The sequence below is a fragment of the Ursus arctos genome, unplaced genomic scaffold, assembly GCF_023065955.2.
Source record: "Ursus arctos isolate Adak ecotype North America unplaced genomic scaffold, UrsArc2.0 scaffold_13, whole genome shotgun sequence".
Classification (NCBI taxonomy): domain Eukaryota; kingdom Metazoa; phylum Chordata; class Mammalia; order Carnivora; family Ursidae; genus Ursus; species Ursus arctos.
The window spans coordinates 57,477,554-57,499,569 of record NW_026622797.1 but is presented as its reverse complement, the minus strand read 5'-3'; the positions used below and the strand labels follow the sequence as shown (position 1 = coordinate 57,499,569).

At 47.5% G+C, this 22,016-nt stretch overlaps 1 protein-coding gene across 3 annotated transcripts in view; it reads right to left on the bottom strand.

Moving 5' to 3' along the window:
- Positions 1 to 21,776, bottom strand: part of SIM1 (SIM bHLH transcription factor 1) — a 70,686-nt gene extending 48,910 nt beyond the window's left edge. Inside the window, exons 1-9 of one of the 3 annotated variants that reach the window (XM_026511740.3) lie at positions 21,436 to 21,776; positions 20,111 to 20,727; positions 10,648 to 10,730; positions 7,358 to 7,447; positions 6,714 to 6,822; positions 6,491 to 6,576; positions 5,591 to 5,790; positions 5,266 to 5,372; positions 4,455 to 4,602 (exon numbers count right to left, since the gene is read on the bottom strand). In XM_026511740.3, the coding sequence (XP_026367525.1) occupies positions 4,455 to 4,602; positions 5,266 to 5,372; positions 5,591 to 5,790; positions 6,491 to 6,576; positions 6,714 to 6,822; positions 7,358 to 7,447; positions 10,648 to 10,730; positions 20,111 to 20,285 (998 nt within the window). In that variant the 5' untranslated portion in view covers positions 20,286 to 20,727; positions 21,436 to 21,776. Of the gene's footprint in view, positions 1 to 4,454; positions 4,603 to 5,265; positions 5,373 to 5,590; positions 5,791 to 6,490; positions 6,577 to 6,713; positions 6,823 to 7,353; positions 7,448 to 10,647; positions 10,731 to 20,110; positions 20,728 to 21,435 lie in introns of those variants that run through there. The other 2 variants (XM_057311166.1, XM_057311165.1) reach the window with 2 other exon arrangements.
- Positions 21,777 to 22,016: the final 240 nt, after the last annotated feature.

Here is a 22,016-nt window from a genome sequence, read left to right as displayed (position 1 = left end):
TTAAAAAGCATTTTCTAAAATTTCCTCATATTAATAACAATAATATCTCTGTGGCTTTAAATTAATAAAAAAATAATTTTTAATTTAAATGCCCAAATTAACTCAGCACGATTAGTACACTTGAAAGAGCAAACATGAGCATATTTTAACATTTGCTGCTTTGTGATAAGGATACATAAGGTTTTATACTCCAGAATATGTTAACACTTAAAGACCCTTTTTAAAAGTGGGAACTACAATGGTTTTATAAAAAGAAAAGCAAAAATTATTGGACCTGCAATAATTACAACATAGAGACCTTTTTTCTTCTTTTACATGAAGAAAGAATGTTTCCTTCGATATTTTGCCCAAACTTTTCTATAAATGCAAAGGGTTATTTAGTAGATAGTGTTGCATAGAACACTAACGTAAATTGTTTATTAGTTCTGCCTTTTGTAACACTGAAATAGAAATTTTAACATAGAAAATTCCTTTTATGTGTTCAGTGAATCACTCTAAAACAGTATGTGAGAACTAAAACAATGTTCTATCTTAAACTTAGGATATAACTAGAGAAGCCTTCTTTACAAGCAAAAAATGGTTGAAGATATTAAATGTGTCTGTTTCCAAAGTTACCAAAATAACTCTCAAAATCTTTATCTTTTACTTTCCAGGAAAATGCCAGAATTTTATTAACTTACAATTCTTACTAGAAGTCTAATTTAAAATACACTAGTGTTTACGACTGTATCCCACGGAAGTACACTCACAAAATATCATCTATCAGTCAACCTACTGAGGTCATATATCAGTGAGTACTTGATGAATGTCAGTGACAGATTGTTTTTAATGGCATCAGTAAACTAGATCTCATGTATATTTTTGCAACCTTCTACACACAGTAATTTTGAACCCTTTAAATGTGCCATCATAAATGGTACAGTGACTACGTAGGAGAATGTTATTTAGGATGAAGAATCATGATGTCCGTAGCTTACTTTGAAATAATTCAAAGGAGGAAAAAAATGCACATACAAATAGACATACATATAGATAGAAAAGGAGATAAAACAAAAACAGCTTATATTATAGATGATGTGTGTATGGGTATTCATTGTACAAGTCTTTCAACTTTTCTGTATGTTTGAAAAATTAATGTTCTTAAATATTTTAAAATGGGATCTTTATACTTCATTGATTTATCCTTAAAAGCAGATTTTAAAAGTTTTATTTTTATAACATATGAAGTTTAGAAACATAAAGACTCTTCTTCATTTTTCTAGAAATTACTTTTCATAGTTTATTGGGTGTTCCACAATTTCAATTCTCTTCACATTGAGCACTAATGTTTTCCACCTGAACTGGCTATGAATAATTAATACTACTAATTAAACAAGCTCAAGAAAATATGAATTCAAGAAAACCACTCAGTTTTTAAACAGAATTCCTTGTACTCTCCATACTTGTCTGGACTTTTCCCAATATTCACTGTTACTAGACACTATCTTCATTCATCTATCCTCCTGAAAATAATCAGGGAGCGTGGTCTGTCATACTTAACACTTATTTCAAAGCCTGTGGGCACTCAAGACCTATAAGAATGATTTTTTTAAATGTGGAACATAAAGCTAACAGGATATGTGTGTCTTCTAGAAAATCATGAATTGCTCAGTCTTTTGGTTTGAGAGGAGTTTTTTGTTTTGTTTTCGCTTCTGAGTTTTAATGAAGAGCTGTATTAGCTTTAGGGACCCTCAAGCATCCAGAGAAAACCTAAAAGAATTTTAAAAATTTAATCATAGTGTCCTCTCCCTCTCCTCTCTAGATTTTTAGAATATCGACATTTTGTGTGATGGTCATACAAAGGCTGTTACACCCTGCCTCTAAAATTCCTATATTCACAGTTGCAGCTGCTTATTAGAACAAGGTTACTGAATATTTCTATTCACCATCGCTTTTGTCAGATAATAATGATGGGTATTTCTAGGCATATTTTAACGTCAGCAATAAATTGGCCATCAGGAAATTTGAAAAATGAGTTTCTTGTGAATGCAGCTTCCATCAATATGTCACACCTTCATTTAACCAATGCTTATTTAAAATTCTCTCTACTTTCATGATATGACAATTCCTTCAAAATGTATGCTACTAACATGTCTACATTGAGAAAACATCTGGCTTGTCGAATTATTTGGGGGGCTTGTGGTTTTAAGCACATTGTTTGAGGTGGCATATTTGGAAAGAATTCACTTATCACTCTCAGGCTTCACGGAGAACTAGCCTTGAAAACAAATGTATGTGGTAGTTCACTGCTACCATAGAGAATCAATAGCCATCTATTTAATTTGCTAAGACAATGTAAATTAGTAACTTCCAGCCAGATGTGTGATATACACATCAAACAAACTGCAACCTGTTCATTATGAAAATCCTGTCAACACACACAGAGCCACTCGATGACATTTCATCTAAGGCAGTTTCCACATTTGCAGCTATAAAAATTGTCCTAAGAATTTTTATACAAAGAATTGGAGTTGAGACTCATAAAAGGGTAATCAATTTCAGCTTTTCATCTTGTGTGCTTCTGTGTGTTTATTTCTATTTTCATTCAGAGGTATAAAACATTTAGAAAAATATGAGCCATGCTATTTTTCCTTCTGTAAATCATTTATCCTCATTACATCTTTTTAATCTGATGTAAAGTTGGTAGCCTAATCCTGCAGCTCTGGAGAAGTGTGTGAAGTGAAGAACGACAGAGTCAACAGAAGAAAGGAAGTACACTTATCCACTGGAAAACAAAACAGAATATTTCAAAATGACTCCAAACATAAATTAAGCTTACCCATTGGGAGGTCTAACTTGCATTCTGATCATTTAAATGGGTCTGTGTGACTATATACCCTGCTGTTTGATAAAAAATGATTACTAACCACAGGCACCCACCAGAGAACAGTGTATGTATAATGCTTGTGATGTCTCAGACATACAAAGCACCTTCTTAAAGAATGTCCATTTCCTTTCCATGGTAAGCAGACATAATTTTTCACTCCTTAATACTTCTGCTTCACAGAGTGGCTTATTTTATGAATTATGTTTTACCATTTTCTCTTATGTTTATTTTAATAATATAAAAATTGCATTCATAAAATAGATGGTTTTGTTTCATGATACCCAAAATATTGGTATGTTTTCTGCTCTGTATTAAAATCCACAGCTTTCTTGCTATTACAAAAACCTAATAGTATTTATTTTAATACCATTTATTAAATGAAAGGAATAAAGAGATTCTTCTTAATAACCAGCTATTATTCTTGAATACTGAATCCTCATTTAAACCAAATTCATTTCCCAAGTCTATTGAATTAAAATTTCTTATTAAACAGGGCACAGAGTAAATAGTCTATTGCCAAGCACAATATTTTCAAGTACTACATTTTTAATTTGGCAATTTAAAACAACGTGGAATGAATCTAGTCCTCGTGGTCAGTAGTACAGTCTGATTCCAAATAGCACCCCTTACCCAACTTCCTAATGTGAAAATAGCATTTCTACTAAGTGCCGTGTGTGCCAATGCTTCCAAAGTAAATAACTCTTGAGGTCCCCTAAAATCGCAAGGATTTCAGTGACTACCAAAAAACCCCCGGCAACTCTGCACACAAAAGGGCTCTTCATAAAGGCTTCAAACCTGAGCAATTCAGCTTCACAAACATTATACAGAAGGCGCTTTCTTCACCAGCCGCACACCAGGCCACGTGATCAGCCCGCAGGGCCACACCGCGGACCAGGAACGATTATTGTTTCTAGAAAGAATAAGGCTCCAAGGCCGCCACCGCGCCGTCCAGCCAGCTGTGCCCGTAGGTGGCCCCGCGAGGCCTGCTCCTCACCTAGCGATGCGGTCACACAACGCGCGGGGCCTGGGCACCGGCCAAGACTTGCAGCATTAGCTCGGGTCCCTTTGCTTTCTGGAGGTTAAATTCAGACCCTCCTGGTCACTTAAACCCCCTTTGTGGTTCAGCGTAAGAATCACTCTCTCAGAACTCTTAACTTTGATTGGAGACTCTGGTTAAAATTAAGAACTTCAAACCCAGATTTGAAAAAGTGAAACAGATGTCCTGTTTGTTAACCATAAATGGCTCCGTACGTCGGACCCTTTCCTCTCTCTCTTTTTTCTTTCTGCCGCATTAAGTTTTATTTAATGCAGAGTTCGCTTAAAAGGTTAAAAGAGAGAGAGAGCAGAAAGCAAATATAGACTGTGGATGGAAAAACTCCTAAATCTTTCCCTAGAATATAACGAAGAAAGCTTCTTCATAAAGATGAAAGCCAGCTCAAGCAGCCGCCTCCCAGCACAGCCTGCCTTGGGGTCCGAACCTGCGTCCCAGCGGACTCCGACCTCGTCTAACCGGCAGTGCCCACCACCCGCACCCTCTTGGAGACCAGGGTTGCCTGGAGTGGGCGAAGGGTTCCAGACTTGCACTCACGTGAGGACATAGTTGACACTGACGATACAGTGTGGCCTGGACGAGCGGCTGTTGTGGACGATGGTGGCGTAGCTCTGCACCCATACCCAGCCGCCGTGCTTCGCCAGGAACCTGTAGTATTTGGTGGTCACCTGCCCCTTCACGAGCACTGATGGAGAGACGGAAGGCAGCGGCGGGTGAAGGAGCCCGCAGCCAATCCGACCCAAATGCAACCCCTGGCGGTGGGAGTGCGGGTCCCTATGGGCACTAATAACTGAGCCCAGGCAGGAGGGAGAGACAACCCGTACATTCCCGAAGGAATTGATTGTCCTGTTACTTTGCGTCGAGTTCTCCAGTCCCAAATTGGCAGAGGGGTGGGGGACTCTTAAAATTGGGGGATTCCCCCATTCAACTTTCTAACTAAGGAAAGCAGGGTCTGGGCAGCTGAATTCTGAGGCTCATGGTCCCTGCTCCTGGGGATTAAGTTCAAAGCAAAACTCTATCAAAAGCCGAAGCAGGTCACTCCACTGAACCAAGTGACCTAGCCTCAGTTTCTATTCCCGTCTTCAGTGAGGTTTGCAGCAGGCAGGAGAGGGAAGCATAAAACCCCTCCTGGGAGAATTCACCCAGAAACTCAGAAACTCTTCCCGCGAATATTAGGGAAACAAGGAGGGGCTCGGCGTTGGGGCAGCCGCTCGCTGGCAAGTGCCTCGCACCACCACCCGGCTACTAGGGCTCCCACCCATCCGCTTACTGTGGACTTAAGTCACGCCCTCTCCCCTCCCCGGGACGCGCGGGGGTTAGTCCGGTGCCGGGAAGAGCGGCGCCTTACGCAGGTGGTGGGCGCAGCGCAGGTGGAAGGTGTCGCAGCCGTGCACGTGGTGGTACAGGGTCTTCTCAATTAGGTCCTGAGGTTCGTACCCCGTCAGCTCCGCCACTCTGCGGAGAGCAAGTCTCGCGGCATGAGCTCAGGGTGCTGGAATGCCCCCACCCTAGAAGCCATCTCAGACCTGCGTGCCCGCCCCCACTTCGCAGGGCCCCGTGAGTCGCCTCGTCTGCAAAATGGGCTCAGAAGGTCGAGGAAGAGCTCTCCGTCCCTGAGCAGGGCCGCCCTCCCCCCAGGGTGATCCTTTCCCGCCTTGGCCACCCCCACTCACCTGGAGTCCAGGAAGATGAGCTTCATGTCCAGGCTGGCGCGGAACATGAACATGTTGCTGTGCAGCTTGATCTCCGTGACGGCGCTGGGAGGCAGCGAGTGGCCCACGGCCACCAGGCCCACGTTCTGGTAGCAGCCATCGAAAGGGGACATGTCCAGGCTGTACTGGCGGATCTTCAGATAGCCGCTGCAGTGAATGACCTGTAGTGGAGGGTGAAAGCGGGGAGACTCAGCCACAGCCAGCCGGGAAACATCCTCAAAAAGGTGGGTAAGGGATTGAAACATTTTGAGACTCCCCCCACCAAAAAGCCGTGTGGGCCACGCCCCCGCACGGACGTGTCCAAAGTTATTGGTGTTCCAGCATCTCAAATGAATGACTGTCCCGACACACCGAACTCACCTGGGAGCTTGCAAAAATACAGAGACCTGGCAACGCCTGCCAACCTTAACTCCTCAAAATCGGGAAGTGCGGCCCTGGAACCAGCATTCTAATCACGTTTCATCTCATTAAACAAGAGAACTATGGATTCGAGCTAAGGCTCTGGTTCTTAACCCCTCTGGGGGTCGGAATCTGACGCTGTGAGTAAACTCTGGAATGCGTCAAAATGAGCGACCATTTCAGACGCTTTACACACCTCCAAGGCCCATTATGAGCCCCAGATTAAGAGTCCCAGCGTCCCGGCAGTAACCAGGTGAAACTAAGTCTTAAAATTTAGTAGTCCCCAAGTGTTCACAAAGTGAACAACTCTCGAGGTGCTCCCGAGCAGACAGCGCTTTGACGGGTGGGGGGATGCCCTCTGGGGCAGTCAGGGACGCAGACATGTCCCTCCCACGCCTCAAGCTCCTCCTGCCCTGCCCTTTTCCCTTAGCGTGGCTAGGAGCGTCCCTCTCAGTCACCCACCTTGTAGCCACCGCAGGTGAGACCCGCGTTCCTCTTGGCCAAGACGCATTTCATCCTCAGGAAGAAGGAGCGCTCAATCTCATACTCTGGGAGAGAGGAGCGGGAGTGAGGGGCAGGTCGTGAGCCTGGTGGTGGGGCGACCAGGTCCCTGCCTTGGCTAACTGGGGACAAGCCACAGGCGAAGGGAGATGGGCCCAAGTGTCACCCGCACATGGCTGCTTACCCTGGACAAAGTGAGAGTGGTAGGGCTGATGGGCCGTGAGCACCGCAGTCATCTCATCATGGTCGGCCGGGTGGATGTATTCATAAATGCTGTTCCCAGTCAGCTCTACCTGTAAAGAGGGGGGTATCACCTTCTCCGAGGTGGTGGAGGGCCCCAGCAGGGCTTGATTGGACCAGGGTGTCTACAGGACTGTGAGGACAGGAGCCAGAACTTTAGAGTCAGCCCTGAGTTGTAATTCCTGTTCTGCTGCCGGCTACCTATTGCAGTCTATCTAAGCCTCAGCTTCCTGTCTATGAAAGGAAATAATAATAATAATAATAATAATAATAATAATAATAATAATATAGTAATTACAGTAGTAGTCATAGCAGTAGCAGTTCCCAGGCAATGTTCAGCTGAACACATCAGACATTAGTAAGTAACCACCACCCATGGTGTCTGACTATGGTAAGGACTGGGGTAGCAGGATAAGGGGTAAGGATAAGGGAAGTAGAGGAAAAGGAAGATGCAGATCTGCCAGCTGAGATCTTTCCAGTCCCAGAAGTGCACATATAAGAGCTTTGGGAAAGCACCGCCATCCTTACCGCGGGCCTCCAGCTCTCGGTGTAAACATGGAAGGCTGGAGGTGTGGACCACTCACCTACCTGAGAAAGACCCAGGTGGACTGAGGCTGTCTCCGAGATGTACATGATCTTCCCATCTGGGGCCACCACGAAGATGAAGCCGTCCAGGGTCTAGGGAGATAGAAACAGAGTTGAGTGGAGAGTCCCCTGGGCCATGGGGAAAAAGGGGTGGGGGGACAGAAGTTAGAGATGTTCAGCCAGAAGAGCAGACAGACGCGGTAGAGAGAGGCTTATAGGAACTAGGCCATAGAAAACCTGGCATAAGAGTCCCTCTTTTGTTCATTTCAAATACCTACGCATCTGGGACATGCGGCACACTGGGAGATGCCCAGAGGAAGTACCTGGCAAGGCTACTGTCCTCTGAGACTCAGGATCCACCAAAATGGATGATACAGTTATCTATAGCATACACACACAAATATAGGGGGCAGGGGGTCACAGCCTCACTAAGAGGTGGGTAGGTTCTTCGGGAGATGGTCACTGAAAGAATGAAAGGTTTCCTGTGTCAGTCTTGGAGGACTCCATAGTGGCAGCATCCTATAATGGAAAGAGCGCCAGCAGGGCTTGGGAAATGGGCACTGAGCCATATGGAAGGGCTGGTAGTCTGAAAAGTTTGTAGATGGAAGGCAGCTGGGCAGTAGCTCCAGAAAGAATCTGGGAGAGGGGGGTTTAGGAAATGAGAGGGTTTCCAGGCAGCAGGTCTGTAAGAGTAGTGGTATAGTGTGTACATACGTGTGTTTACATTGATGCATCAAACTGACAGGCTTTCCATGAAAGAAAGACTTAGACTTTCACTATCCCTTTATCTCTGTGAATGAGGCTTCAGTCCAAGCAGTGGGGACATAAGGATGAGTCAGATCCTGCTCTCAAGTTGCTGGAAGTCCAGCAGCAGTGACTGGCTAAAGACGGATATAATGACTGCACAGCTGCATAGACAGTGTTGTAGGGGCCCAGAGACTGAATGGCCAGAGGCCTGGGGGAGAATCAGAGAGGCCTCAGAGGAACAGTTTGAGCAGAGCCTTGGAGAGGAAGCTTGAACTGGAGATGGGAGGAAGGGGATCCTAGGCAGAAGGAAAGACATGGGAAAGGCAGGAACTCGGGAAAGGGTGTATCTGGTGTAGTCAGGCGTGATGGACTTGTGCCACATGTGCCAGAGATGGATTAAGAAAGTACACGAGTGCCGGGTTTTTGGAGACTTTGAGATACCAATCTGAGGAATTTGGAGATTCTCCTGTAAGCATCAGGTTTCCAACAGTTTCTGAACAGGTAAGCAGGGAAATAGCATGTTTAGGGGTGTGTGTGTGTGTGTGTGTGCGCGCGTGCACGCGCACGCTTGCATTTCATTTGTATTGTTTTTTAATGGCGGTATGTGTACAGTGACCTACAGGAGTCAAAAGTGGGGATGAAGAGATCAGAGATGTTTGAGCCTAAATTTGGGTGGTCACAGGCAGATGAGGAAGTCAAAGATGGCTCTAGCTGGGGCATTTATAGCGGCAGAAAGAGAAGCTGAGAGTGACTTCAAGGTCATTGAGTGGAGGGTAGCACCATGACCCAAGATTGAAAATTTAGGGAAGCATGGCGAATTTTTGTATGAGTGCAAGTCTGGAGGAGGGAAGTAATGAATTCTTGTCTTAAAGATGCTAAACTTCGGGTTTATGCAGATTTCCAGTTGGCAGTAAGAAATAAAGGTCTGGAGCTCCAGAAGGGTGTCTAGACTGGAGAAACCAGCTGGAGTCATGCAAATGTGGGTAAGAAGTTGAGGTGATGGTGTTGGCTGAGATCACCCATGAGGCCTTGAAGCTGTGAGAGGAGAAACAGAGGTGGAACTTGGGAGAAATGCCAGCATTTACAGCCAGACAGCAGTGGGGAAACCAGAGGAGCAAGAGGAGAGGGAGCAGAATCCAGGAAATTGTGCTACTTTAGAAGCCAAGGGAGAGGGTGAATGTGAAGTAAGCAGTGTCACCTCTGTCAGGTATTTGCCCAAATGTCCCCTTCTGCAATGTCCCCATTTTAAATGGCACTACTGAAACACAGCCCCTCCCTTCCCCTTATTTTTCTCCACAGTACCTACACCACCTGTCATACTATGTTATACTATGTAATGCACCTGTGTGGGTTTGCAAGGTTGCTCCTTAGAATGTAAACTCCATGTGGGCAGAACTTACTCTCTGGCACACAGTTGGCACTCCTATATTTGCAGAATGAACAGAGGGAAAAGATGGGGCAAGAACTAGAAGGAGTGGAAGATTGTTTGGGTTTTGTTCTCTTTCTTATATTGATGAGGAAAATTAGCTGGGAGCATGGAAAGATTGGGGGAGGGAGGGCGTTGTTGAGAGACAACTGATGAAAGGTGTCCCTGAGAAAGGAGAGGGACAAGGCCTTTCTATTTAATTCCGGGGTTTGGAGGCCAGGCCTGTGAGGGAATGCCTACAGGGGCCTTTCTTTGCTCTGTGACACTAGAATCTCTTTGGTCTCCAGGACTTAGACAGTGGGACAGGGGAAGCCACAGCACTGCTGCCAGGAGATGCTTGTCCTGCCTGGCCCAGGAGGAAGAACCAGCTCAGATTCTCACCATGCTATTTAGGTTTGAGGCTCCCACGTGAGGAGCTGGCGGTGGACATGGATAATAATAAGGGGGTGGACGGTGGGAGACAAGTGTCAAGCCTAAAAATGCCACCGGGAGTTTTGCTATTTTAAATATTTGCTATGCGACTTAAGCGGGCAACGGGCAATTTAAAACGGTGTACACTGCAAACAACGCGGTAATGGGCGCCTCCACATTGGGTAAACTCATTACCTGGGGAGCTGTACGTGTGTACGCGAGGGTCTGTACATGGGTTAGGCTGGCCTGGGCTGAGAGCTCCTGGAGGGAGAGGAGAGTGACCTCGAACTACAGGGAGGAGACGAAAGAGTTGCAGACGCAGCTGGATCTGGAATGTGTGGGCTTAAAGCATTGATGGGCATTTCTACCAGATTATTCCTGTGTAAATCCTTCATTTCTGGCGGTTTTGCAGCCTGGCCCAGAGCGCTCCGGTTCCTTCAGCTGAATGGTGTCAAATGGCGCCCCCTCCCTCGGTTCAGCCATCCCGATCTAAACCCAACGTGCCCATTGTCACCTTGCCTCCCTCTCTATCTCGAGTGGTGGCAACCGCACCCAACAAGGTTAAGATCTCAATGTTTTAATTTTGAAGGAGCTGTAGGGGCTGCGAGAAGGCCACGTCTGGGCCCAATTCCATTTCCCTAAAAATCAAGAAGCCCGGCGCCGGGCCAAGCACCGAGCCCTCGAAGCGTATGTGCAGCCGCGCGGATACCTGGAGCAGATGGGAGCCCAGTTCTCTGCCCACGTTGTCCAAGGGGCTGGTGCGACTCGAGTGGCCCCACGCCTCGCCGAGCCCTGTGGAGACACAGACACCCCCGTTAGCGATGGGACTCCGACCTCGCTAGCGGTTTGAGTCTAGTCTCGCGGTTATGTCACACACTCAAGTTCGCACGCACGACTGGATACCATCCGAGATCCCCAGCACGCGGACCGCCTAGGACGCGAGCGGGTAAATTTCGGCCCCGCCCTTTCCACGTGTAAAGGACTGAGGAGAGGTCAGACTCCCCTTCCCCGACCGGCTTCTCAGGGAGGGCAGTATCCCAAGTGGCTGAATTTGAGGACCGCCTGTGCCCTGAAGGGGCCGACACCGAACCCCCGCGGGAACTTTTGCGTAGGTTCACTAGTGTGCTTAGAGGGGTGAGGGACACTATTTCTCTCCCAAAGTTTCACCATCTTCCTTATCAGGAGGCCCGGGATGTCCACACATCCAGCGAACGCCACTGCCAGTACCTGAGGCTTCCAGCCAGGTCCAGCGGGTCCTTGATGGGCTTTCTCATTGGCTGCTGGGCTCTCTAGCCATTTTCCTCCCCTAGGCTTCTGACTTTAATTCCCTCCGTAGAAATCAGTTTGCTAGCGGATGACTTCCAGCACCAACATCCCTGAGCAATCCTTCTTCCGCTGCTTCCCCACTTCCCCGTCCCACGCCAGTCCTCGATTTACACATCCTAACTTTGCCTCTCAAAAAAAAAAAAAAAAAAGGTATACAATCCTTGGAAGTTACTTTCAGGTGCTAATATCGTCTTAGCAATATTCCCATTCCCTATTCGATATAGACATCATTCAGTTTCTCTACTTTCCAGGTACCATCTATTAACAAAGACAGTCCCTTTCTCTCCTCGATGCTACCACGTTAAGATCTTTCCAGGTTTTGCCAGAAATCATTTCTCTGGTGATGCCTAAAAAATAAAATTCTCTGGATACCCGTGGCTGATTTTTTAAAAATTAATACGGAATCTACTATTGTACCTGTTTGCAGAAAGAAAATGGAAAAAAAATAAGGCAGAGGAAACTTGAGGAGATGAGGTTATGCTACCTGTAACTACTTACAGGTAATATTTTTTTTAGCAGTGTTGCTGCTGAAATTAATTTAACTAGGTAGTTAAACTCTTATTCTTACACCAATAAACAAGGTTTAACATGACAAAAAGGGGGGTGATTTACTGATTTACTGCATCAAAGTACAAAACACTCTGAAGTACACAATGACAGACACACTCGCATTGTAATATGGGGGTGAGGGCGGGCATAAAACATGGAGTTGGACTCTTAAAATGTGTTGGCCAAGAGCTGCTTCCTAAGCAAGCGATCAAAAACCCTGGTAACGAGTAACCATGAGCGCCCCTTAAGCTCGAATCGGGTCTTTCTGGGTGTTTGCACATCTAAATAAATCTAACGATTTCCCCACCGCTCTGCAAACACTGATGCCCCCCGCCCGCGGCCGGACTCCTCTCCCTCCCACGCCTCTCGTCAATCCCTCCTGCCTCTTTAGCCCGGCCCAGTTTCCCTCCCTTGAGTGACTCCACTGCCCAGACGCTTTGGCCTTCCTGGACTGTTTAGGAGGGCCTCCGCCGCAGCCACCTGTACACACCCCTTCGCCATGTCACTTTCCCTTCGCTCCTCGGGTCTCTCTGCCAAGCTATCCTCCCTGGTTTCCCGCAGGACGAGTTCATTTTTTTTCATCGCTGCTCACACACACACACACCCAAAAGTGGCGGGGGAGGGGGATGTTGGTTGAGGAGGCCAAACTGGGGAAAGGGGAAAGGAACCTTCTGGGAGAGCCGGGGACGCGGGTGGCGCTGACTGGTGGACGCCAGGGCCCAGCCGAGGCCTGAAAGAGCCAAGCTGTGCGGGGGCGAAGGGCCCAGGCGCTCCGGCGCCCTGGGAGCTGGCAGAGGCCTCCTCGAGTCTGGAATCTTGTCTGCCGGAAGGGTGCGAAGCCTGCGCTTGGGGCCAACAAATGCCTTTATTCTAAAATTGTGAAGTTCTCCCAAATCGGCTGGAAACAGCCCGGGAACGGCCTCCCGACCCGAATCATTTGAAAATCCCCGAGCTGGGCTCGGGGTTAAGTGCCGGTTCCGAACCCCAGCGCCAGCCTCGCTTGCTTGTTGTCTCGGGTTGCGGCCTCATTAGTATGCGCCTACGAGGGAAAAATAAGACTTCCCCGCAGGTTAATAAACAGCCGGCCTGGCGCAGGTTAACAGGGGCCTCCCTCGCCCTCTCCTGCCCCTACCCCCACACCTTTTAAGGAACCTTTTGCTTTCACGGAGCATTGCCTCCTCTATGTTTGCGGTTGAAATCTCCGTCACACGGTTTTGTCTGGGTTAATGTTTTATAAGGGACTGGCTGCCCTCGTCTACCTGCCCTGCTTTCCTGACCTAATCCTACGGCTGAGTTCGCCCTTCGGCCTTTCCAGGACACCTTCTGAAGCCCCGGGTCAAGGGTTCGGCCTCCCGAAAATCCTGGAGTGGGCCAGAGGCCCCTCTCCCCGGACCCCCTCACCTCCTGCCGGCGGTGACGCGCTCCCGCACCCAATTTCAGTTGGCGAGGGGGGTAAGCTGAGATTTCGTTTCTGCACTTGACCTACCGCAGAAAATTCACAAATCCTTTGATTGTCTGTTTAAAATGAGGAGGAAACCAGCTCCCTTTGCGGCAGGATTACAGTGGGAACAAGATCTAAAGATTCTCTTGTAATTCGGTGAGGCCGAGGGAACGGGGTTTTGCAAAGGAGAAAAGGAGCCCTGTGAGGGAGGCGATAACTAAATCGGGTTTTAGACAAAAGGATTTTCCCCAGCTAAAGTGGCCGAAGACAAAGGAAAACATAATCTATTTTGGAAGATTTCCAAGATATGCCACATTAACCTTAGCAGATAAATTTTGCTTCTCCCCACCCCCCTTCCCTTAAAGTCTGGTTTATCATATTTACATAAGTAGTATTAGAAGGGATGTATCTATTATGGATCTAAAGGACTAGCTCACATTTCATGTGAAAACCCCCGGCGAAGTTTCACTCTTACCCTCAGTGCGCGGTTGAGCCATTTCCATTTAAATACCCCCTGACCCAAGGATTACCTCAATGGACTGACTGCACGGGTTTTGTAATTTCCTGAAAATGAGATTTCGATTTATAAAACAAGAAACCAATTAGTAACCAAATGAGGCGAAGTAGATCCACTAAAATTGACCTAATCCCACAGGCACAATTTAGGCCCGTTCTTGGCGAATGAATGATGAGCCCCAGTCTAGCGTGAGCTCAAAGCATCATCCAGCTGTGTTATTACAAGCAGCAAAAATAAATTGATCGAGCTTTTCCTTCGGAATGAATTTCATACCCTTGACAAAATATAGATTACAGACCTGGCATCATGGCCTCCTTCACTCAGACAGGAAGAGGAGGAAGAGAAGAGCTTTATCTACTGTTCTTTGCCCCTTCCCTTTAATAAACTATATCTCAATAGAAATGTGTCCTTATAATAGTTCCCAGAAAGCTTCATCTGACTGAGGGATCGCGATATACCTTTTAGGCAATATGGGGGTGGGAAGGGGACTGGAAGATCTGTCCCAGGATCTGACCACAACTTGATGACTGAGGTGGGAAAAGCCCTCAGACCGCGATTCTAACTTCGGGTCCTGGAGGGACTTGTTGCAGCCACCTGGGTTCCCTCCACCACCCCCGTCCAGCAACCTAGCCATCTTCCTGTTAGGGCTCCGGGGGCCTCAGAAGCTGTGCTCTCGTGGTAAGAGAGCGACGGAGATTGGGCGCCCTTAGACAAGGCAGAGCGCCCGAAGCAGTCACTGGGTAGAAGGCTGCTTCCGGCGTCGAGGCGTACCCACCCCAATCCCCGGGCGCTGTGGCCCTGCCAGCTGGAGGCCCTCTCCGGCCACCTGGCAGGTGTGGCCGACCTCCTGAGGGCGACGGTAGCTGCGCGGGGCCGTGTTTTTTCCCCCGCAGCAGCCTGGACCCCACAGTGTGTGCCCTGCACTCCCCTGTGTGTTCTGCACTCCGCAGTGGCCGTGTGTGCTCTGCTCTCCCCTGCGCGCCTCTGAGACCCCTGGCCGCGCCCGGGGAATCCACTAATGTTAGTTGTAAATCTGGGGTGGAGACTGATGGTCACAGCATTGACTGTCTCTGCACCCTCGTTGTGCTCTGGCCCTGGAGCGAGGGCTTCCAGGTCGGGACTGAGCAGGCCAGCCAAGCTGGCCTTCGGCGTCAGAGCCTGCCGCGAAAACAGGAGCTGCAGGAACCAAGGACAGGAGGGTTTCAGCCTGGTCCCAACTAAATTGTGGGACGAAAATGCACGCGGGGTTGACGATAGTGCCTGCGTGAAGCTGAAAAACGTCAAATGGTGTCGCCCCAGGGCTCCAGGTCTTCAAAAGTGGCCGGGAGGGGCAATGCCAACGCCCCAAAGGCAGGCGCGGGTGGGCGGACGGGGCTGCCCAGCTGATCAGGCGTATTCCGCTTGTGTTCCATTTGGCGGCCGGCACTCGACCGCTGCACTACAGCCCGCTCGGGCGTGATCTCGACTTTAGGTTTAAACAAAGCCCGTCCTTGGGACAGTGGCCTGGGCAGCACGAATGACGGAGGGAGCACGCCCGCACCGGCTCGGCCTCTGCCTGGGCAGGCGCGCTGGGACGTCCCCAAACCTCGGAGGGCAGAGACCTGATCTGGACCGAGCGGAGACTCCAGCTGGCGCACCCTCGGCTGCGGCCAGCCGCTGCCGGGACAGAATGAGCCTCACCGCGCCGACTTGGCGTGCGGACAGCAGCAAACAGGCTTCTCCCGGCTCAGTGCTTCGTTGAGTACCAAAGCGCGGTAGAGGCTGCTACTAGGTCGCTGTCTCCGGTCTGGCCCGAGCCAACGAGGTCGAGCGACTCCGCGCAGGACCCGCCTCCCGGATGGGACTACCTGCAGAAAGTTCGCTCCGCACTTCTGGAACAGTTTTAGTACTTTCGAAGTAGCAGGCTCCTTGCTAAATACCTGAGGGCTATTCTCCCCCACGCAAAATTCAAAATTCCATGAATCAGAGACAGGCAATGGGTGGATAGCTAACATCATAAGGTGTTAGCTGGGTCTAAACCTCATTCTCTTGAGAAATACCTGAGCCGACATAGAGAAATACAGCCAAAACCCATGGTTTCGAATTGTGTCCACATTTGCGTCTGCAAAAGCTCCAAGCTGCCGGGATTTCCCCCAGGATTGAAAAATAACTCCCCTAGAAATCATGTTTGTCCTCTGCAAATTAGCCTGATTTAGGCTTCAGGTGTGTGATTGTACCCTGCTTAGAAGCATCTCCCTATAGCTTAAAATGCCCTGTTTTGCTGTTGTTACTGTTTTTATTAGCGACCGCTCCCTTTAAAGAAAAAGTATTTTTTTCATTCATCTGATCTACAATTTCTAGCACATAAATCTGCCTTGCAAATGCTCTATGCGGAGTTTAGCTCTACACTCTACATTTTAAGTCAACGTCAAAACTGGAATTAAACAGAGAAAACCAGCATGGAGCGTAAACTGGGCTTAAAGGCTTTTAAATGAGAAAAACTTCTGTAAGAAAATAAACATGGAAACCTAATGCTCAATCATTTCCCCGAGCAGCAAGAAAAACAGCCTTAAATCACCCATCCACGTGGGAAATGGGGCCTCTTTTTCTCTTTCAGTTCTCGGCCTCAAAAAAACATAAGGCGATTAAGGATTTCAATCTTGAGGTGAATATTATAGAAAGGGTCTGTGGAGGTTTGTTTAATCATCCTTGTCCTTCCAGCCCTTGTAGAGACTGCCTTTCCTACACAGTTACTAATTTCAATTCTGTGATTATTATTATTTTCCCAAGACATCTTGACAATGAAATGGTAGTGCGATGTTACCAAGATTGTCAATGGCTATAGATTTGAAAACGTGTCTGATCCTTCAGAAGGTTATTCAGCAAACCACTACGCCCCCAGCCAAAACTATCTGGATAACAAATACATATTTCTTTTAGTTAAATTTGTCTTATTTTGCACACAAAGGCACACCATCTCTCTTTTTTATCGTGCCTTTCTAGCTTTGATAACACCAGAGACTTATACGTTTCTCAAATTTTTTCTTCGCAAGGCTATTTTAGAATGGAATATACTGCCAATGGGAGATACGCAGTTTGAATGATTTCACAGTAATCTTCCCTGTGAGTTTTTTAAAAAGTATGAAGTCTCCAATCTAATACTTTATACTTAATTATTCCAGGCACCCATATCCCATTCCTGTGTTCCCAATCTCTCTTTCTCTCTCATTTTTCTTTCAACAGCTCAATTTTATCCACCCAGATAAGTAAAAACTGAAGTTTGCCCCCAGACAAGGAATCTACCAGAACCTGGGGGGGGGGGCTATATTTAGTGATGGGGAATTAGCTATATTTCAAGAATTTTTTAAATTTTTTTCAAATGTAAGTATGGAAAGATTTCTGTTTGTTGATTTAAGCCTTTTGGTATTATCTGGGTTTTGTAGATGAAATGTAATCTAAGCCAAAACAGTGGAATTTTATAGTCATTGTTGTGCTTATAACTGAGATGTCATCAGATTTATAATTATTTTAGATTATACACCTTGCAAAATCCATATGTTACATGTGACACGAATGCTTACCATGATGAAATAGCTGTCTTTTACTCCATCCTCAGAACAAAATTTAAGACCTACTACGTGCTGGAACGGCATCAAGATAGGTGTAAAAATGAACTACATCTTCAAATTCTTTCCATTTCTCATCACTAAAAAAAGGTTACCTCCACATACAGTGCCCAGTTTCCCCCACTGCCATGGACCTAGTCTTGTCTACCGTCTGCCTTCAGTCCACAGCTGAACCCAAATCTAGCACCCTCTGCAGGTTGTGCCCGGTTTTGCTGCTTGTGATTATTTCACTCCCTTGAAAGATGTTGGGTTGTTTTGTTTGTTTTTTGTTATTGTTATTGTTTAATATTTTAAAGGCCTGTGTCTGGGTTTTGGATTTTTGAAGCTAATCTCTCCTCAAAATTAAAACCTCACCCCTAGGAGCCAGCTGTTCGGATGACCCTGTCTAACTCACCGGGTGGAGACTGCGGGTGAGTTATGAGCTCTACAGTAGCTGGAGAAATAAATGATGTGCCCAGAGTTCACACATCGTCCATCCCCTCCTCCCCATAAACTCACACTAGTCCACAGGAGAAGGGAGAGGAGGGAGGGGCCCGGGGCTCGGGAGGAAGGTGAAGGGGGCTGCAGAAAGCACAGTCGCGGTTAAAGCAGCCACAGGGGATCCGCCCGGCCAGCAAGGGGACTCCAGGGGGAGTCTTCGCCAGTGCTCTCTTTAAAAATAAGAAGTTGACTAAGAGAGTTTACTTTCTGTTCCTCCCATTTATCACGCGATTTATAATTTGTGGAGTTAGCACTTACTTAAGACAGCTTGCTCTCTTAGAAAACAAAACCAAAACAACAAAAACCAGCCCGAAACCCTCCTGGCCGCGCCTGCACGACAAAGAGGAGCGCCCCCGGCCCGGCAACTCCCTGGGCGCTCCTAGCCCTCTTTCTGTGCCCGCCCGGGAACGCCGATCCCCTATTCTTTTCCTCCCGCGATTACTCGCAGCCCCACAAGCAGCACCATATGCTTCTTCTGATCAAACAGCGAGCGACATCGGCACCGATAATTGACGAGACCCGCTAGAAATCACGCAGAAAGGGAGCCCACTGAGACCGCAGGGGCTGACAAATCACTGCTAATAATCCTGTTAGGAACAGCGCGGCCAGCCGAGTTCGCAATAGCTTTATTTTTATAAAGTAGGCGCTGACAGTATAAAAGACAACGAGATTCCTTTTTTTAAACAGAAGGCAGTATAGCATAATAGTACTTTTCCCACCAGCAATTCTCAGCACAGTTTGAATGGGAAGTATGGTTTTTAATATATAAGTTCCCCCCTTTGCTTTTTTCTTTTCTTTTCTTTTCTTTTCTTTTCTTTTCTTTTCTTTTCTTTCTTTCTTTTTTTTTTAACTTTTCAGGAACGTTAGGTTTTAATTCCTCTCCCCCTGTGGTTTCCAGGGTCAGTTGTGATTGTTCAAGGAACTGCATTAAGACAAAACAACTATAACACTACTTGTAGTCCTGGGGTAGAATTGAACTATAATTTGAAAGTTTTCCCTTAGTGCCCTTGACTAATTTGTCAACATGTTTCGCAAGATTTTGATTCAGATAATAACTTCTAGTCAAGATCAAACAAAGTGAAACTCTAAGCCCAATAATGGCTATTTCCTTCCCCCTATTTCCTTAAAAGAAAACAACAGACCCCAAACACCCAAAATCAACAATAACATAAACCTCTGTGGGTCAAATAAGACATTCTGGTTTGTAAATAAACAGGGTTCTTTCTCTTGGAATTTTTTGTTGTTTAGTATTCTCTCCTTTATATTTCCCATTCTCTCTCCTCTAGCAAAGATATATCTAAAATACTTTAAGAAATCTGTACATATTCTTTGAATGTGGGTAAAGAAAAGGATGGGGAGATGGAAGAGAGAAGTATCCTTTTCCTAGTGAGTATAAATGATTTTATACAGGACAGTGTTCTTTGAAGGCTGCTCTGTCCTCTGAATCTTGATTATCTAAATACATGTTTTAAATCAGACCAGCTCAGCTGTTCTTCCTTCTAGGCCTTAAAAGACAATTTTCTCAGGACCCGTTTGCCAATCTGCCACCAGAAGATATTTTCTACTCGGGCTAGTCTTCTTGATTCAACCTTAAGTATTTGGGTCCTAGCCTGTTATCTCAGAGATAATATCAAACTCAGCATTGCAAATCACCAAGCCCCAGAGTTAGTTTCAGAATCTGTGAATGTCTCAAAAACTCAGAATAAATTTGCTATAAGCAATCAAGAGACTGGGTAAATTCAGGACAAATTGGTTCACAAATATGCCTGCTCCTCTTCTGCAGAATTATAAACTTAGAGAGAAATTATTATCTGGCTTAGCTAGCTCCATGTACATGGGTCTATCTATATGTAGCAAAAATACAAGGATTTGGCAATGCTCCTGCTTTCTGCTAGATATAATTCTAATAAGAGGGATTAAGAAAAAAAAGAAAGTCATGTTTGGATTACTTGTACTTTCATTCGAGCTCAGTATCTGAAGTGTTGACAAAAGCACTGTTGGGCTGCTTCCCAACCAAACATATCCGATGGACTGGAGAGAAAGTATTAATGGGGAAGTAGAAAGGGCCACAAAAAGGTAACAGGAATTCTAAGTTCAGAGAGGTCCTTAGTCAAGCAGCCATGCTAAACTTCTCTTTGCAGAGAGTTATGTATGTACGTGTGAATGTACTCCTCTGTTCAGTGGTGTAGGCTCACTCACTGGCAAACCTCTAGCCCTTCTGCCTTTGAAATTCCATCTGGGCAGAGTCACTTACCTTCTGGAAACACTACTCTCATTTTGAGATAGCTGGTGGTGAGTCTGATTATGGATGCTTTGTCCAGCTGCGAGGTGATAGCCGAGGGCAAAGGCAGTAATTTAGCCAGTTCATAAAATTCACTGTTTTCTTTCTCCCTCCTAGTCCGGGCAGCATTTTTGGACTTCTCTTTCATTGTGTCTTGTTCTCCCTTTCTTCTTACAACATAAGCTCCACAGATTCATCCAAAAGCAAAAATAAACTTTCAATTAGAGATCATATTTGAGAAAAATATAAAGCATACTTTGAACGGAGAGACCGAAGTCTTTGCTTCAGTGTATTGATATCAGTGAAAGACCAACGCAGCGAACAGAAATGATTTTCTTTAAAAATGCGGGACGCCAATGTAGGAACGTTGCTGATCCACGGCAATCTGGACAATCCTAGGAGTCTCTGGGTATCAAATGCTGGCGGGACCCCTGAGAAGCCAGCCTTTCCTTCTGTTCGGCGCGGCAAACCCGGGTCCCCAGAAAATCGACATAATAATCCCCGACGTTTGCTCTTCAGTCCCGCGGCGTTTGAGGCGGCTCCGAGCCCCTTCGGGAAGAACAGGAATGCCGGACAACTCTTTCAGGCCACTGTGAAGACAACAGCATCAGAGCGTGAGAGAGCTGTAGCTCCGCGACCACTCACGCGCTCGCCCCAATTCCGAAAAACCGCCGGAAAGGGCCTCAGCGCGCCTCTCCAGGCTCCGTGTTTGTGTTTGTTTGTTCGTCTGTTTGTTAAGATACGGAGAAGTCAGCAGCGAGACTGAGCCCCCCGCAAATGATGCTCGCCTTCCCTCACCCATGCCAGCCACATTCTCCAGCCCCCTGGGAAGTTGCCCGAATAACAAAATGCATATTTTTGAGGACCCGTAGAAGACCCTCAGTCGCCGGTCCCCGTGCCCGCGCCCAGGCCAGGCGCACGTCCCAGGAAAGCAGGTTTCCACAAATCAGAATTCCTCCACAGCGCTGAGGCCGCCTTTCAGTCCCCCCACTTGGGCATTTCTGGAATTTGGCTACCTCTCTAACTTGGGTCTCAAGGCTCAGGGATTCCTCAAAAAATGGCACTTACACGTCAAGTCCCTCGGGACTCCCAAGGCGACCCAGGGCTCTCCCTACCCAGCGGGGGGCGGGGGGCAACACGCCGGGCACGGCAGCGCCAGGTTAACAGGTGGCACATTCACGACAGCCCCTCGCAGGCACCGGGAGGGGGGCGATGGGAGGCGTCCCGGCCTCTCCCCCTGCGCCGGCAGAGCTGCGGGTGCCTCTGGGCCGGCGCAAGGTGTCTTCCGCTTCACCTACCTTCAGTCCCCGCTGGCGGCAAAGGGTGCAGAGGCGCCCACTTCTTAATTGGACTCATGCCTACCATCCAACTCCGCCGGCCTCTCGGCTTCCCACAGGCAGAGAGGAGCAGAGCGCGCCCTGGCTCCCTTTTCTTTTCTCGGTCATGAATTGGGGGAGGGGTGCGTGGGAGGAGGGGGATGCAGGCTTTGGGACGGGTGAGGTGGTTTTAGAATCCTCCTCCTCGGTAGTTGCTACGAAGCCAGTATTATTCCTAATTGGAAGCCGAAAACGCCCCCCTGTAACTTCTTTATAGCTCACGGGGTTTAGCTTCAACTTCACTCCCGGGCTCCCTCTCTCCCGCCCTCCCTTAATGCCACTCACAAACTTCCTCGTCTCCAATTGGCTCGGCGTGCCCCGGGGAGAGGCGCTCATTGGCCGGCCGGGCTGAGTGACGCGAGCACGACCCGCACCACCCCCTGCGCGTCCCTGCTCCTGGCTAGCCTCTCTGCTACCCGCGTGGCTGCAGCGCTCCTGACGAGCCCTGGGCACGCGTGTCGGCGCTGCCCTGCAGCCGCCGCTGCTCCCGGCCTCCAGGGGCC